The following is a 16,151-nucleotide window of genomic DNA, read 5'->3' on the forward strand; positions in this document are numbered from 1 at the left end:
GAAGGGTCTGTTTCCGTACTGTACATCTGTGTGACTCCTAGATTTCACTTCTCAGGTTCTATTTATCTTAAAAGTTCTGCTGTTCTCCCCTTTTTGTAGAGATTTTAGTTTTCCTCCCATTGATGTTGAGCCGACTGACATAACTATTTGGACCTGTTCTGTTCCCCTCCTCCTTTCCTTCCCCTCCCCACTCTCCTTAAATATAGGCAATCTGCCATTCTTTTAATTAGTAATGCTTCTGCCATATCATCCCTAAATTCTATTAAAATCTATGTTTGTTTACGATATTATATTTTTATAATTACCTCTTTGATTATATATCTCATCATTCAATGAGCTGTACACTCTTAAGGGTCAGTCTGAAGGGTGGTTACATGAGCATCATTATTTATGCATTCTTCCAGTGTTTTTGATTTATTGAATTCACATTTCACTATCTGCCCTGTGGGATTCAAACCCATGTCTCCAGGATGCTGGCCTAGGGTGTTGCATTGCCAGTGTAGTGACATTATCACTACACCATTGCCTGCCCTCAACTATTGCCAAGATGTTCCCCCATATTATTTTTATTTAATTTAGTTACTCTGGTTCATTCCTTGTTCCTAAATCCAATAGCTGATTTTGCGTTTATTGGTTTTCATGCATGTGGGTTAGAAATTGACAGAACCTCATTTCTTTTATCTACCTCTTCTGTCCAGTTAGTACCATAGTTGAAATACATCATGATGATTATTTTTGCTTTTTCTCAATTTGCTAAATTTATCTGCATGTTTCTTCCTGCACCTCCTTCCACTATTAGGTGGTTGGTACACCACACCTATAAATGCGTTTGATCTTTAATTTTCTTTTCTTTCTTCCCTTGTGGATTCTGTTTTTGTCTTATGATGTGTGTTTCTGTATTGTGGTTAAGTAGCTATCCAATGTTCAACTGCCTTGGTTCACATGTGGAGCATGGCAACAGAACGAGATGCCAGAGGGCATTGGTCAAACTGTGTATATCATGATACAGCAGCACTTCCCCCATAATGTGAAAGCAGGTTTGTTGTTCAGATGGAACCATAATGTTTGGTTACTGCATTGCTGAAATGTCTTTTTTTTATATTATGGTCTGTTCATAGAGCATCACGAAGGGCCTCTGTGTAACATCAGGAGCGACCAGAGTGCCTTTGCTCCCATCAGTTCAACAATGCTGAATTCACCAGGTAAGATCCTGGTACAAATAAGCAGCAGCCACCATCATCTTCATAGGGGTATTCCTCAATCCTTACTACAAATGTTCTGGGAGTGTTTGATGGGGACTGTGTCGAAGAACCTTTACTCTACTCCCAGGGCAGGCATGGCACTGGCTTAGATAATGTGGAGTGTCCACAGTGAAATTGTGAACATCCTTTTGTCTGACAAACACGAAAGTCACTTGTAATGATAATTGCTTTATCCATTATAAGGTGTGCGAGCATACGTTGGGAATGATTCTCACTCTGCCTTCTCGATTTTCAAATTGTTGAAGTTGGAGTTGGAGTAGTGCTGATGTCTTGCAAATCTTTTGAATGGATGTCGTGGAATACAACTGAATATTCTGATTTCCTTGGGCACTTTTTAGAAACTCTGCAGTCCTCTGTCCATCAATTTTGCACCATTCCAGTGCTTATCATTCACATTCTCATTGTTTATGAACTTCTAACGTGACCAATGCCCATCCTACTCCATCCCACCTCATTGCACCACTTGTTCCTCTAACTGGTGCTTCCATGTGAACCCTACTCAGTTGTCTCCTTGATTCAAGTTCCCAGCTATTACAGTACCATTCTCTGGATTCTCCTCTCAATCCTCTGTTTCACTGACTTTGCATTTCTGTAAAGGTCTCCTCAAAATCTTGCCTTTCAGTCTCCCACTGCTGTTATGATTTGCTGATGTTGGTTTGTTGTGTAAAACTAAATATTTATGTACCCATTACCTCTGTCATTTTTTTTTTTGCAGAATGTAATAAAGTAGCTCCTCTTGACATTGAAAGCTGTCCTGGGCTCAACTCTTGTGAAGGCACCATAACTCCCAAGAAACTGGGTGAGTAGTTGGTGTGATTTAGCATCCACTGTGGTAGTAATGGGGTAAATAAACAGGCAGGTCCAGAGCATTAGAAAAAGGATGGAACAAGTCCTTTGTTCCTTCTCGGTTTGTGCAGGGCACCATCATTGACAGGAATGTTTTCTCTGGCTTTAGCAGCCTACGAGTAATTATCCATTCATATGTTATCCTTGCACTGCCAAACTACTTGGTATCTGCCTTCCCATTGGTTTATTTTAATTGACTAGCACCTTTGCTAGAGAAATTGACTGTGAATCTATAGTACTATTGCACTGACTGTGCTAATAACATCTATTGACACAACGCTATTGTCCTTTTGTGCTGGTAGACATCCCAACTTTGGCCAGGACTTCATTCCAGCTCATACATCCTGTTGCGTACTTGGTTTTGTTGTAGCATCTGTTTTGGTGCTCTGTCCAACTGTTACTTAGTTTGATATTTCTCTTCCACTATAGAAACAGAAGATACTTTGTTGCCCACTGTGGCTGAGCTGCGAGAGTCCACCCAGAAGCTCCTTGAGGTAATACAAATGCGGGTAAAGGACCTACAAGAAGAGATGTAAGTACAGCACTTGAAATACTCACAGTTCCTTTAAAATTGCTGCATTACTGAATACTGTAAAATGGTTTTCTGGTGTGGGCATTTAGCAGCATGTGGGCTTGGTGTATCTGTTGTTCAGTAGCTCTGTGTCTCACAAACTGAGGCAAGGTTGATGTCTATCAATGGGTAGCACTGACCCTTGCTTCCCAATGAGAAGGTCCTTAGTTTAAGTTCCACTCGGGAGACTCGAGCACAAGGTTGAGGTTGGCACTGGTGCCTTGTGGTTACCAGGGACAGTGCTGCACTGTCCTGGTGTTGCCTACTGGACGAGACATTTAACAGATAGACGTCTGCTTTTCTGAGTGAATTTAAATGATCCTCTAGTTGTTATTTGGAACGCGGATGCATTCTCTCCAGTTTTCTTTTCATTACTTATCCCTCCGCTAGCGATTTAAAACAGAATGTATGTTCATTGGTTTCATTGTGTGTGGAGTCTGGCTGGGTGTAAATTGATTGCTGTCTTTCTTATGTTACAACAGTGACCAGACTTGATTGATTGACTGTAAAACAGAAATTGTGAAAGGTGATATAAAGTTTGAAATGCCTTCATTACCGATGAGTGAAATCAGGTATTGAAGTTTCGAACGGTGTGATGAGATACTAATCTGATGGCATCACTGTTAATACCAGTTGGTCACATCTGGTCTTTCATCACAGATTATTCTCTGTTGTGTGTTAGTTTTATTCTATTATTTCTTCGCTGTGGTCCATCTTCTTAAAATATGATCCAGGGTTCCTGGACACAGATTAGAAACAGGACGCTTGGCTGTAGCCTGTTCCTACCCTCAATCCCCTATCTCATGGACAGTAAGGCCATCTGGAGTGTCCAAGCTGATCTGGGTGAATTTAGTACAGGCTAGGGCAACAAGGAGCCTTCTCATTACTACAGACTAGCTGCTCACTGGACAATTCCACAGTCTGATTTGTGAAGCTGAAAATTGGGAAGTGAGCATGATCTGTCACCTGCTGATTCTCTAATCCTCCCCATCTGCCAACTGTTCAGCCCAGCTTTGGAGCCAAAACTCCCCAGGGAGCATGCTTCTCTCCAAACCAGGTTAGGCCTTTTAACTGCGTGTGTTTCTCTCCAGCCTTTCTCTGCTTAATGGTTTATAGTGCACTCAGTGAGGGGATTGTGTATCCTCCAAGAGCTGAGACAGATGTTGGAAGTGAAGGCACGTATGACAAAGGCCTATTTTATGCAGGCATTACTGAGCACAGTCTGGAGTCACCTGCATTGGAACACTGTCGACTATTTCCCCTTTGCTTCCCATAAACAGCACACAACAGGATTGTGAAGAAAATTACAGCTCATGGCTTTTAAAAGATAAAGGACAACAGTAGATACAAAATTGGCTTAATGATAGGAAGCAGAGTAATGTTCAATGGGTGTTATTCAGGCTGGAGGAGGGTTTGTAGTAGAGTTCCCCAGGGGTTGGTACTGTGCAGGGGATTATTTCAAAGTTTGCAGATGACACAAACTTGGAAGAACTATAAACTGTGAGGAGAGCATTGTGGAACTCCAAAAGAGATTGACAAGTTGGTGTAGGTGACAGGTGCAATTCAATGCAGAAAAGCACAAGGTGATGCACTTTGGTCAGAAGAACATTGAAAGGCAATATAAGATATGGGGTGCAGGAGCAGAGGGGTCTTGGTATACCGATAATTCGAGGTCGCAGGACAGATTAGTAAAGCAGTTCATGAAGTACACAGCATCCTTGGGTAATTAACAGGCACATATTGTACAAGAGCAAGGAGTTGATAAACTTGAACAAAACACTTGTTAGACTTCAGCTGGAGTATTGTGTACAGTGTGGGTGCCACCTTATAGGAAAGATGTGAATACATTGGAGAGAGGGCTTAAGTAATTTACAGGAATGGTTCCAGGGATGAGAAACTGCATGATGAGGATAGATTGAAGTTGGGACTGTTCGTCTTGGATTGAAGAGGAGATTGCATAGAGGTGGAAACCATGAGCAGGCTAGATGTAATAGATAGGGACAAGGTGTTCCTGCTCATAAAAGGGAACAAGAATGAGAGGGCATCGATTCAAAGTGATGAGAAACCTCATTTTCACACAGTGAATATTAAGGGCGTGGAACACACATGGCATGGGAAACGTGCTGGAGGCTGGTTGAACTGAGGCATTCAAGAGGCCATTGGATATTTATTTGGTTAGAAATGATGTGCATCAGTATAGGGAATTTAGTAATGAAGCTAATCTGAAGCCCAGTGCAGACATGATGGGCCGAATAGCCTTTTTTTTTGCACCATAACAATTCTGTGGTAAACTGAGCTCTGGGACTCAAGCTCCTTCCATTTCTTTTTTTTGTCTCTCAGATCTACAATGAGAGAGCAACGGAGGGCCACGTTCAGCAAGAACTGGTCAGAATTGAGCAGTCTACAGAACAAGGTTCTGACCTTGGAAACTGAGAACAGAAGGCTGAACCGAGATCTTCAGGTGCATGTTAAGGTGAGAAATGTGATGTGAATTTGTCTATATGAAGACTCAGATTAACACAGACACTGGTGCAGAAACATTCAAGTACACGTGAAACTCTGTTTCAAGGAATTCTGTGAATTGGCTGAAACTGGTTTTCTGCTGGAATTAAAATGGTTATGGACTTTGGTGCATGTGACATGCCCTGTCATTTAGAGTGATCCAAATCTGTGTTTTGTGATTTGTTTTTTGTTGTTAAAGTGCCCTTTCCTTTCCTTTTTTCACCAAGTCAGCTCCCATGAACCTCATCACAATCTTCAAGAACAGTATCTTCTTTTTGTCTCTCATCAAACTGCAATGTTTTAGTCTCAGTAACTGTAACTAGGTCCTCGTTTCACCCTCCTGTGTTTCAATCCCTGGGGTCCGTGTTTTCTTCTCTCCCTTCTCAGCTGTATAAGCATCATTTCTTTCTTCTGGAATTTTCTTTTCTCGATTACCCAGGATACAATGGTTTTATGTTGTTTAATTGATGTTTCACCTGGAGATTTTTCTCCCAATTTTATTCTTTGTTTCTCTTGTTTTGAGTTTTGCATTTAAACTAAACTATTATTTCTGCAGACAGTGGCTAGTAATTGCCTATGTTTAAACATTGTTGTCAAGCTACAGTGACTGGAGGGTGTTTCGACAGTTCCAGTTTAAAGCAATGGTCTCGGATACTTTGTTGTTGTAACATTGCATTGCAGTCTCCCTGACCTCTGGCTACGATGCAGAGGTTGCTGAACACAGTTGAGCAGTTTCATTATAACTGAATGCAATGATTCAAGGTCCTGGCAGCTCACCAAGATCAATTGTTGTGATGGGAGAGTGAATAATGAGGCTGACAGCTTGATTTTATTCTACTTCACAGACTAACTCGGAGTTGAAGAATGCTGTAAGTCTTCAGGATGAAACAATCCTTGAATTCAATAAGCAGATGGAGACTAATTTGAAAGAACACACTGAGTTTTTGGTAAGACTTTCTCTCTCACAGATGGAAAGATGGGCTCAACTCATTCCTTCGATCCAGCAGGCCGCGGGAATGAAAATTATTTATTTCACATCTGCTGAGTCTGCAGTCAACCCAGAGGCCCTCTGGTTGAAAATTTACAGTATTGTTCAGTGCAGCCTTAAATTGCCATTTAATGGGAAGTGGGGAGGTCACATTCACATTCTGAGTTGAGATTAAATCAATGTTTAAGACTGTGCCAAGGAAGCTTCACTATGTCTACCCTGTTTCACATGAGCCCTTGCTTTTATTAGAAAAAACAGTCTTTGTTCTGGGGATGTGAACATTACTAGCAAAGACACTGTTCACTTCTCATCCCTAATTACCCAGAAAGAGGTGAAGAGTTGCCTTCTTGAACTGAATTCATGTAATGTAAGCACACCCACAGTGGTATTAGAAGGGAGCTCTAGGATTTTGACCCAATGATACTAAAGGAATAAAGTTCCAGATGAGGATGATGTGTGTTTTGGAGGCTCACTTGCAGTTTGTTGCGTTTTTCCTATGTGCTTACAAACTGTAGGCAGAGTTTTCAGATTTGTGAAATGCTTTTGGACATGCCTTGGTAAGTTTTTGCTTTGTATTTTGACGTTATAGACTACTGTCACTTGCTACTGGCGGAGAGAATGAATGTTTAAAATAATGAATGAAGTGGGAATCTAGAAAATGACTTTGTCTTGGGTGAACTTAAGCAACTTGAGGAATGTTAGAGCTGCACTTGTCCAGGCAAGAGAAGAATATTCCGTTACACTCCTGACTTGTGCCTGTGGACAGGCATTGGGAAGACAGCAGGTGAATTAATCACTCCAGAATTCCTAGCTTCGGACCTACACTTGTAGGTGCAATATTTACACTTGTTAGTAGCAAGTTTCCCATTATTCCCATTTTTGTCCTGGGTGTGTTCATTGTGGCAATGTAAAATAACTTTTACTCTATTCTAACTTGCATTTGTACCTTCTCTGGAAATGTTTTGATGAAACAGGTTCTTGTCTGTATCTATAGTATGCTCAAACAGAGACCTTAAAGACAGTCTGGGTCTGAGGGATTCTAAAACCCACCAGGATTAGTGTTGGCTGCAAACAAGTTGAGACCTTAATAAGAATTGTTTGATCCCAAAATTGTGGTGTAAATTAACTGATGAAAGTTGGTGTATTTCAGGCCATGAAGGAAGAAGTCACTGGTTTGAAACGGCAACTCCAGCGCTCTGAGTGTGAGACTGAAACCTGCCGTGAAGAGTTGACCAAACTACAGACCTCAGGTGGAGTACTCAACACGAACTGGCTTGAAGAGAAAGTAGAACTTCATTACCAAGTAAGAAGCTCCTTGTGTTACGGGAGAGATGCTGATGATCCTTTTTCCAAACACTGGTTGGGTGTAGCTCTGTAGGAAAGCAATTTAATATAATTTTAAAAAAATCTTTGGTGTGGGTATCCCTAGTAAGGTCTTATTGCTAATTCCCTATTGAAACAGTTGGTGTGGAGTTACAAGTTAAAGTGGCAAATTTCTTTCCCTGAACGATATCAGGAAGCCAGATGTGTTTGGACAACCAGTCAACAACTTCAAGAATAGTTTTTACCTATGCTGTTATTTAATTTCCTGAATTTTAATCAACCGACGTCCAAATTCTCAAACACCCAAGGTGGGATTTTACATTTGTCTTCTGTGGCGTATTCATCCAATAATGTAGCCACTTGATCTCTCTAGTCATTTTCAGTAAAGCCCTTTTGAAGAATCTGAAGAAGTGCTGACTGTTGTCTAGTTTAACCCTGCAGTGTCGTACTAGCCAAACCTGCTTACTCTTGAATCCTGTCTTCTCGTGGTAACTGGAGAATGAAATGTGACAAATATGTTTGCCCCTTGATAGGATAGCAACATTAGGTTGGGAGTGGTGGATTTTTAAATCTCAGGACTAGGACACTCATTGTGGCAGTAAATAGCACGTGCAGGCAGAAGGATTCAATGTGAGTCAGTGGGGATTTTGTTTTGTTCAGTCCCCTGTTTGTTCAATGCCATCATCCTCTTGTATGATTGAAGTACAGCCCTGTACTGCCCAGTTGTGTTGAATTATCTGAGCAGGTGCCCTATGCCCCACTGTAAGTTAAGTTTGTGAATTTCAGAGGGAGGCTGGCACAGAAGACTAATAACCACCATGTTCAGGAACAGAACTCAGAAACTCCCAAGTCATTGGCCCTCTACCACAGCAGGAAGAAATAAACTACACTGTCTCAGCTGATCCCTGCCAGGGAAATGAGTGATCTTAATTTTGCTATTTATTTCGATACATTTAAGGTGAGGAAGCTACGAGAGGCTTATGTTCAGAAGGACATTGATATGCAGGAACTGAAGGTGAAAATGTATAATCACGTGAGTTGCACTTTGTGATATTATGTGGCTTAGCAGTACAGCCTGTATCTGTCTCCTTTCTGGTTCTGGTGCTCCAACCCTCAACTCTCTTCTCCATACCATTACAGTCAATGCTTTCTTTGTTCTGCTCATTCTTTCCTCCCAATTCTAAATTTTCGAATCTACACTATTCCAACTCATTTGTCCTCTGTGCAGTCTCATTGCATCCAACTTCTCTGGTCCTTTCCCATCCCACAAACTTTAAACTGATGCCCTCTGCCTCCAGTGTTTTAAAATCTAATTTTCAAATCGATAGTTCCCATTTTATCTTTTTCATGTTCTTCAAGACTGAAAGTATCCTACACTCCAAGTGCTAGTCATTTGCTTGCCTAAAATCATCACTAGTGTATTCTATTCACAGGTTTCTGTTGTACTACTTATCTGGATATCCCTGTTGTGTGACATACTGAGATACACACTTTTAACATTTCCTAGGCTTATATGAATTCTCAGGGGACGATTTTTTTTTCTTTCTTCATTTTGTGGGATGTGGGTGTTGCTGGCTGGGCAGCATCTATTGCCTGTCCCAAGTTGCCCCTTGAGAAGGTGGGGGTGAGCTGCCCTCTTGAACCGCTGTAGTCCACCTGCTGTAGGTTGACCCATAATGCCATTAGGGAGGAAATTCCAGGATTCTGACCCAGTAACAATGAAGGAGTGGCGATATATTTCCAAGTCCGGATGGTGAGTGGCTTGGAGGGGAACCTTCAGGGAGTGGTGTTCCCACGTAGCTGATGCACTTGTCCTTCTGTATGGAAGTGGTCATGGGTTTGGAAGGTGCTGCCTGAGGATCTTTGATGAATTTCTGCAGTGCATCTTGTAGATGGTACACACTGCTGTTACTGAGCGTCGGTGGGGGAGGGAGTGGGTGTTTGTGGATGTGGGGCCAATCAAGTGGGCTACTTTGTCCTGGATGGTGTCAAGCTTCCTGAGTGTTGTTGGAGCTGCCCCCATCCAGGGCAAGTGGGGAGTATTCCATCACACTCCTGACTTGTGCCTTGTAGATGGTGGGACAGGCTTTGGGGAGTCAGGAGGGGAGTTAGTTGCTGCAGTATTCCTAACTTCTGATCTGCTCTTGTAGTTACTGTTTATTTGGTGAGTCCAGTGCGTTTCTGGTCAATGATAACTCCCAAGATGTTAATAGTGGGGGATTCAGTGATGCTAAACACTGTTAAATATCAAGGGATGGTGGTTAGATTCTCTCTTATTGGTGATAGTCATTGTCTGACATTTGTGTGGTGCTGGCATGTTATCAGGGCCCATTGCCCTTGCAGTATCTAGTGTCTCCACCTGTTTCTTCTTATCAAATGGAGTGAATCAAATCGGCTGAAGATTGGTATCTGTAGTGCTGACGACCACTGGAAGAGGCTGAGATGGATCATCCACTCAGCACTTCTGGCTGAACATTGCTGTGAAAGCTTCAGCCATATCTTTTGCACTGCTGTGCTGGGCTCCTCTATCGTTGAGGATGGGGATATTTGTGGAGCCTCCTTCTCGGTTGTTTAATCGTCCAGCACCATTCATGACGGAGTGTGGCAGGACTGCAGAGCTTAGATTTGATCTATCAGTTGCGGGATCGCTTAGCTCTTGTTAGCAAGTTTGCGGACAATACAAAGACTGGTGGAGTTGCAGATAGTGAGGAGGACTGTCCGAAGATACAGCAGGATATTGATCAGTTGGAGGCAGGGGCAGAAAAATGGCACATGGAGTTTAATCCGGACAAATATGAGGGTCATGCTTTTTCAAAGGTCAAGTACAGTTGGAAATTATACATTGAATGGCAGAACCCTTAGGAGTATTGATATGCAGAGGGATCTGGGTGTGTAGGTTCACAGATCACTGAAGGGGACAGTACAGTTTGATAAAGGTCCTATGGCATGCTTGCCTTGAATGGAAGGGGCATTGAGTATAAGGATAGACAGGTTATGCTGCAGTTTTATAGAACTTTAGTTAGGACATATTTGGAATATTGTGTACAGTTCTGGTCACCACATTACCAGAAGGATGTGGATGCTTTGGAGAGGGTACAGAAAAGGTTTACCAGGATATTGCCTGGTATGGTTTAGCTGTGAAGAAAGGTTGGATAGACTGGGTTTGTTTTCACTGGAACACAGGAGGTTGAGGGGTGACTGATAGCAATTCATAAGATTGTGAATGTCACAGATAGAGTGGAAAGTATGAGGCATTTTCCCAGAGTGGAGGGGTTGATTACCAGCGGATACAGTATCAAAGTAGGGGAGGAGAGTTTAAAAGAGATGTGCGAGGCAGGTTTTGCACACAAAGGGGGTAATGATTACCTGGAACGTGCTGCCAGAGGTGGTGGTGGAAGCAGACACAATAGCAGCATTCAAGAAACACCTGGACAAATCCATGAATAGGAAGGAAATAGAGGGACATGGATCCTGAAAGTGAAGACAGTTTTAGTATGGAAGGGCAGAATGTGTCGGTGCAGTCTTGGAGGGCTGAAGGGCCTGTTCCTGTGCCATGCTGTTTTGTTCTTTGTTCCTGGTAGTATAGATTCCCATTCCTGCAGTACCCCAAGAAGGATTTGATCATTGAGAATCTGTAATACTGCTTGATAAACCTCCATTTTCACCATTCCACTATTGGCGGCTGTGCCTTTAGCTGCCTAGAATTTCCCTGCTAAAGTCCACCTGTTTGACCAACTTTTTGGTCAGCTATCCTAATACCTCCTGAAGTGGTTGAAATGGCTGACTCTGCTATTATGAAGCATCTTCGAATAGAATAGCCTTTATTGTCACATGCACTTGAATGAGTGCAGTGAAAAGTTTGTAATGTCACCTTTCTGCACCATCTTAGGTACAGATACTTTTAAGTGTTTGTCACAGAATTCAGAGAGGCTTTAAAAAAAGACTCTCAGAGCAATAAAAAGTTTTAAAAAGTACTCGACTTACTCAAAGTCCAGAATAAGAATAAAAAATATCTGTAAAAGTGCTCATATTGCAGTCTTTTTCATTCCAGTTTATGCCCTCTGGACATCAGAACATGAGGCTTGGCTGCCTCCAGGGCTCAGACTGCCCTCCATCTCCTCCCGGGCAGGGTACTCTCAGAAATTAAAAGTTGGGTTGGGGGGGAGGGAAATAAAAACTGCAGAAAAGAGGCAACGAAAAGGAAAAGGACCTGGCGAGCAGAGGAGCTGCAGCTGGAAGCTGACTAATGTTAAAGGTGCAGGATAAATACAAAGTGTCATAATTTGTTCCTCAACCCAACTTGACCAATTTGGAAAAATTGCTAAGAGTGATGATTGGCTTGGAGATCCCATCATTAAGGGTCCTGCTCTCCTGATATGTCGAGCAACGTAATTCACTGTATCAATCCAGAATGCTGCACTCAGTTTCTTGATTTTAAAGGATCTTATACCAAACCTCTAAGACAAATAGGCATGTGTGTCATCAATAACACCTACTTCCTTTTCTTGCCGCTTCTAGAAAACGATCCTTGAAGAAAATTATCAGAAAGCAGAGGCAGAGTTGGCTAAACTCGACGACCTGATTGAGCATGTCAGACTAGTAAGTTCCAGAGAAATGGTGGTTAATGATGGTAATGCTATAATTGGTTTTGAGGCGGGTAGGGTAGTGGTCCAAAAGACTTAAGAAGCTTTTGGTATCAGTCCCCCAAGAGGATTCAAATGATATCTCTCTCATCTCATCTCTGATAGTCTTTGCTGTTGCACCCTGTCTTTTGATGTTCCCTGTTGCCAGAATTGTCCTTGGGCTCACAGTTACATTAACAGTGGGATTCAGGAAACTGAGTTGTCAACAGATCTGGAAATGGTGCCTCTGTGGAAATGTAAAATAACCCAGAAGATCAAAGGAATTCAGGATTTACACGGAGCTTTTAATGTGTTTGCTCCATGGAGTGGAACAGTTCAAGGATGAGAAGTAAAGGTTGGCTTCACCAGCATTGCCCACTTCCTCTGAAAAAATATTTTTAAAAATGCCATTGGGCTGGTCCTAAGAGCTTCACAGCCAGAGAGATGACTTTTGTTGTGTGGGCACCATTGTAGGCCAGAGTGTCAGCCATCCTTGCACAACAACTTCTTGTGAACAATAATGAGTTTAATGATTCGTTCATCTGATTTTTAGTTGAGGTCAACTGATAGTGAGAAAACTGGAACCTTTTGACTATTTTCCCTACAGAGAACTTGAGGGTGAAAAATAGGTACATCCGTATAATAGTATTGAGTAGGGTAGAAAAAGTGCTTCAGTAATATTATATAGATCAGATTCCAATGAGCTGGTTTTGGAGTTCATTCATTATACACTGTCTTGATATTTGAAAATACCTGTTGCCTATTTTGTTAAATAAATCCCTGATCCTCTTTCTGACTGAACTGAGAGGTGTGTAGCCGTGAGGACAGGCTGCCTAAGGCACTAAGTTCTGCAAGGCCAGGGTTTTACCACTACTACTGCTTTGCTGCTTATGGTCTTCTCACCAAAAGCCTTTGTTTCAAGATGGTGAGAGAATGTTCCTTTTAGACAATCACTGATCTTTCCACATCACTGTCTGTTTCACCTCAGCAAGTAGGTGACAGCCATTTGCTGGCTAATTTCTCAGAATGTTCCTGATCATTCAGATTCAACCTGACTGGGTTAAAATTTAAACAAAGCCAAGTTAATCATCATCATTGGTACATTGTCTATGGCAATGCCTCAACGAGGAGTCCACTTGCCAGTCAATCTGCACTTTCCATGCAGTTAAAATTGATATTCTTGCAGATTAGTGCAAAACAGAAAGCTTTGATGTTCTTTGGAGGGTCCGTGCAGACTTGGGGCTAATTGGCCTTTTTTCTACACTATAGGGATTTTATAATTTGTTAGAAAATAAAACTTATTTCTGAAAGTATGTGGTATCTGATTAACATGTAAATTATAATCCAGAAGCAGAACAAGTTTCCTTTTAATTTCAACACAAACATATTCAAAGCGCAAGAAAGACTCTTACATTTTCATATGGGCAAAAGAAAAATATCCTTTTTGATTATTGGTCTGGAAATAAAACAATAGAATTTGACAAACACTGTCTCAGTCCACTGGGTTTCTTGCTGATAGCAGTGGGCAGGTGGAGGGTCTTCCAAGTCAGCTTTGGTTCAGATGGATAACGTGGTGGTTTTGAGTCTTTAGAAAGTAATGATAGTTCAGCTTCCAAGGGTTTATAAAGTTGTCAAAATGCTGACATGTTGAAACTATCTGGTTCCTAATTACTTCAACCAGGAGACAGACTAGCAGATTTAATGCAAGTTTGGAAGATTTTTCTTCCTTCTAACTCAGTGTTTTGGAATCAGAAACCAAGACCAGAAAAGTATGTTAAGTCAGTCATCACACAAGGCCCATAAATACAGGTATTCCAGAAATAGGGGCAACAAAGCCTCCCTCTTACCTCGAAGATATTTGCTTGCCTATTTTTTTCTAATTCACTTGACAGGGAGTTACAATAATGGACTAGAATCTCTTGGTTTAACAATGATTCTAGAACATTGCAACTATGATTTGACTATTTAGTGGCAGGGTGGCTCAGTGGTGAGCACTGCTGCCTCGTAGCACTAGGCTCCCAGGTTCGATTCCACCCTCGGGTGACTGTCTGTATGGAGTTTGCACATTCTCCCCATGTCTGCGTGGGTTTCCTCCGGGTGCTCTGGTTTCCTCCCACAGTCCAAAGATGTGCAGGTTAGGTGAATTGGCCATGCTAAATTGTCCCATAATGTTAGGTGCATTTGTCAGAGGAAAATGGGTCTGGGTGGGTTACTCTTTGGAGGACTTTGGGCTGAAGGGCCTGTTTCCACACTGTAGGGAATCTAATCGACTTGCTATTATCTTGGGTCGGTGGGGCTGATGGACCTACTCCTGCTGCTTTTCCTTTCAAGTGAGATTAAGTGCTTAACTGTTCAGAGTGAGACTTACACCAATGATCTCCTGACTTAAAGGGAAATCTGGATGTTATTGCAACCAGGTCAGGCCCTGCGCTGATTATAGGGGCTTCCTAGGGCCAGGAGAATGACTGAAAGACACAATCCTGCTGGAGTTTGTTGATCTAATTATGTAAAATGTATGTGATCTTATCAAACGTGGGTCATGAGGGCTAAGGGGGAATTGGAGTTCCCAGGATAGTGACTGAATTACCTACTTTACAGAGAAAAGGACTGAAATTAGAATTCAATTAACGTGGTAACTTCTGCTCACAGTTTGAGATTCCCATCTCAATGGAGCCACAGTAAAATGAAAAGGATACTAACAGGTCTTTTGCCATGGTTCTGCCTGAAATTGAAATCCTTCGTTTAGTTTTGGATATTGCTTCAGCTGACTTGCATCTCTTCTTTTTTTTAAATGTTTCCTTTTTCCTTGCACAGATTTCACTTTGTTTTTTTTTTGTATTGCAGGTTCTCCTGTCAGTGCCCAATGTTGTTGCAAGTTCAGTCGAGCTGAGGAGTCTCCTGATTTATCTTGGAGAAGATATAGAAGCATAGAGGTGGTATTTCACCCACTGATCACTTTGAGGGGAAAGGAATGAACAGTAGTTGCAGCTAGGAGTGACAAATAGGGTAAAGTTATGGTGACATTTTCTGACTCAGTAATAATATATTCATTTTCTGGGACCAATCCTCTCTACACAAGTGTAATATGTTCAAGTCAGTTGTCATCTTTGAAACATCTGGAACTATGGGGAGCCCAGTTGTTTTGGCTGAAAATCAAAGCTGATTGGCCAATCCATCAATCTATCCCTTTTCTCCTGTGGTATAAATTGTTGTTATTGTTTAAAGTTGGCATTCTTATGTTTGTCTTGATGAGCAGAAGAGACACACCATTTAGTCACATGTCTCTGTTCAGCAAGATTAAAGTTCTGTATTGCAAAACATAGATCATCATTGTGTACCTCTGATTCAATTCATGCTTTGAAGCACAAAAACCCCTGCAAACTGTGTAAATGGCAAGTAAAGTATTATTTATAAATAAAAGGTGGAACTTCTGGTTGATGTGATTTGTCTAATTGCTGTTTATACTGCATGTTGTTCTGCAACAATTCATTTTCTAGTGCCACTGGTTCAGACTAGATCTACTTTTCACTTTTTCTCACTAACCTATAATCCCTTCCTGTGACTAAATATTATGTCCCTTTCTGTCTCTGGAAGAACATTTTCAGTGTCAAACAAAACTGCACAACAACCTTCATGAGATCAATCACTGAAGGAACTGGTCATACAGTATCGGCTGTGGACAGTATTGGCTCAAAGAGCACAGCAGTTCAGGCAGCATCCAAGTAGCTTCAAAATCGACGTTTCGGGCAAAAGCCCTGATGAAGGGCTTTTGCCCGAAACGTCGATTTCGCTGCTTCTCAATGCTGCCTGAACTGCTGTGCTCTTCCAGCACCACTAATCCAGAATCTGGTTTCCAGCATCTGCAGTCATTGTTTTTACCTCCTTGGCTCAAATGCTGTTCATTTAAGAATTTCTCTCTTTCTTGAGGTTTTGTTCAGTTTTGCATTTAGGATTTCACTTGCAAATTGACTCTAATGTGAACCTTTCCAGTATTAGTCAGCAGGTAAACAAGCTGTTTGTTTGCAATAGTTACAGAT

The 16,151-nt window shown here is 41.7% G+C and overlaps 1 protein-coding gene across 1 annotated transcript in view; it reads left to right on the forward strand.

The window, feature by feature from the left end:
• The window catches only part of spag5 (sperm associated antigen 5), a 51,474-nt gene extending 35,922 nt beyond the window's left edge, over positions 1-15,552 (forward strand). Inside the window, exons 13-21 of the mRNA XM_072590101.1 lie at positions 1,119-1,202; positions 1,978-2,061; positions 2,538-2,640; positions 5,020-5,152; positions 6,027-6,128; positions 7,320-7,472; positions 8,451-8,525; positions 12,011-12,091; positions 14,959-15,552. Of these exons, the coding sequence (XP_072446202.1) occupies positions 1,119-1,202; positions 1,978-2,061; positions 2,538-2,640; positions 5,020-5,152; positions 6,027-6,128; positions 7,320-7,472; positions 8,451-8,525; positions 12,011-12,091; positions 14,959-15,045 (902 nt within the window). The 3' untranslated portion in view covers positions 15,046-15,552. The remainder of the gene's footprint in view (positions 1-1,118; positions 1,203-1,977; positions 2,062-2,537; positions 2,641-5,019; positions 5,153-6,026; positions 6,129-7,319; positions 7,473-8,450; positions 8,526-12,010; positions 12,092-14,958) is intronic.
• Positions 15,553-16,151: the final 599 nt, after the last annotated feature.

The sequence above is a fragment of the Chiloscyllium punctatum genome, chromosome 19 (assembly GCF_047496795.1).
Source record: "Chiloscyllium punctatum isolate Juve2018m chromosome 19, sChiPun1.3, whole genome shotgun sequence".
In the NCBI taxonomy this organism is placed as follows: domain Eukaryota; kingdom Metazoa; phylum Chordata; class Chondrichthyes; order Orectolobiformes; family Hemiscylliidae; genus Chiloscyllium; species Chiloscyllium punctatum.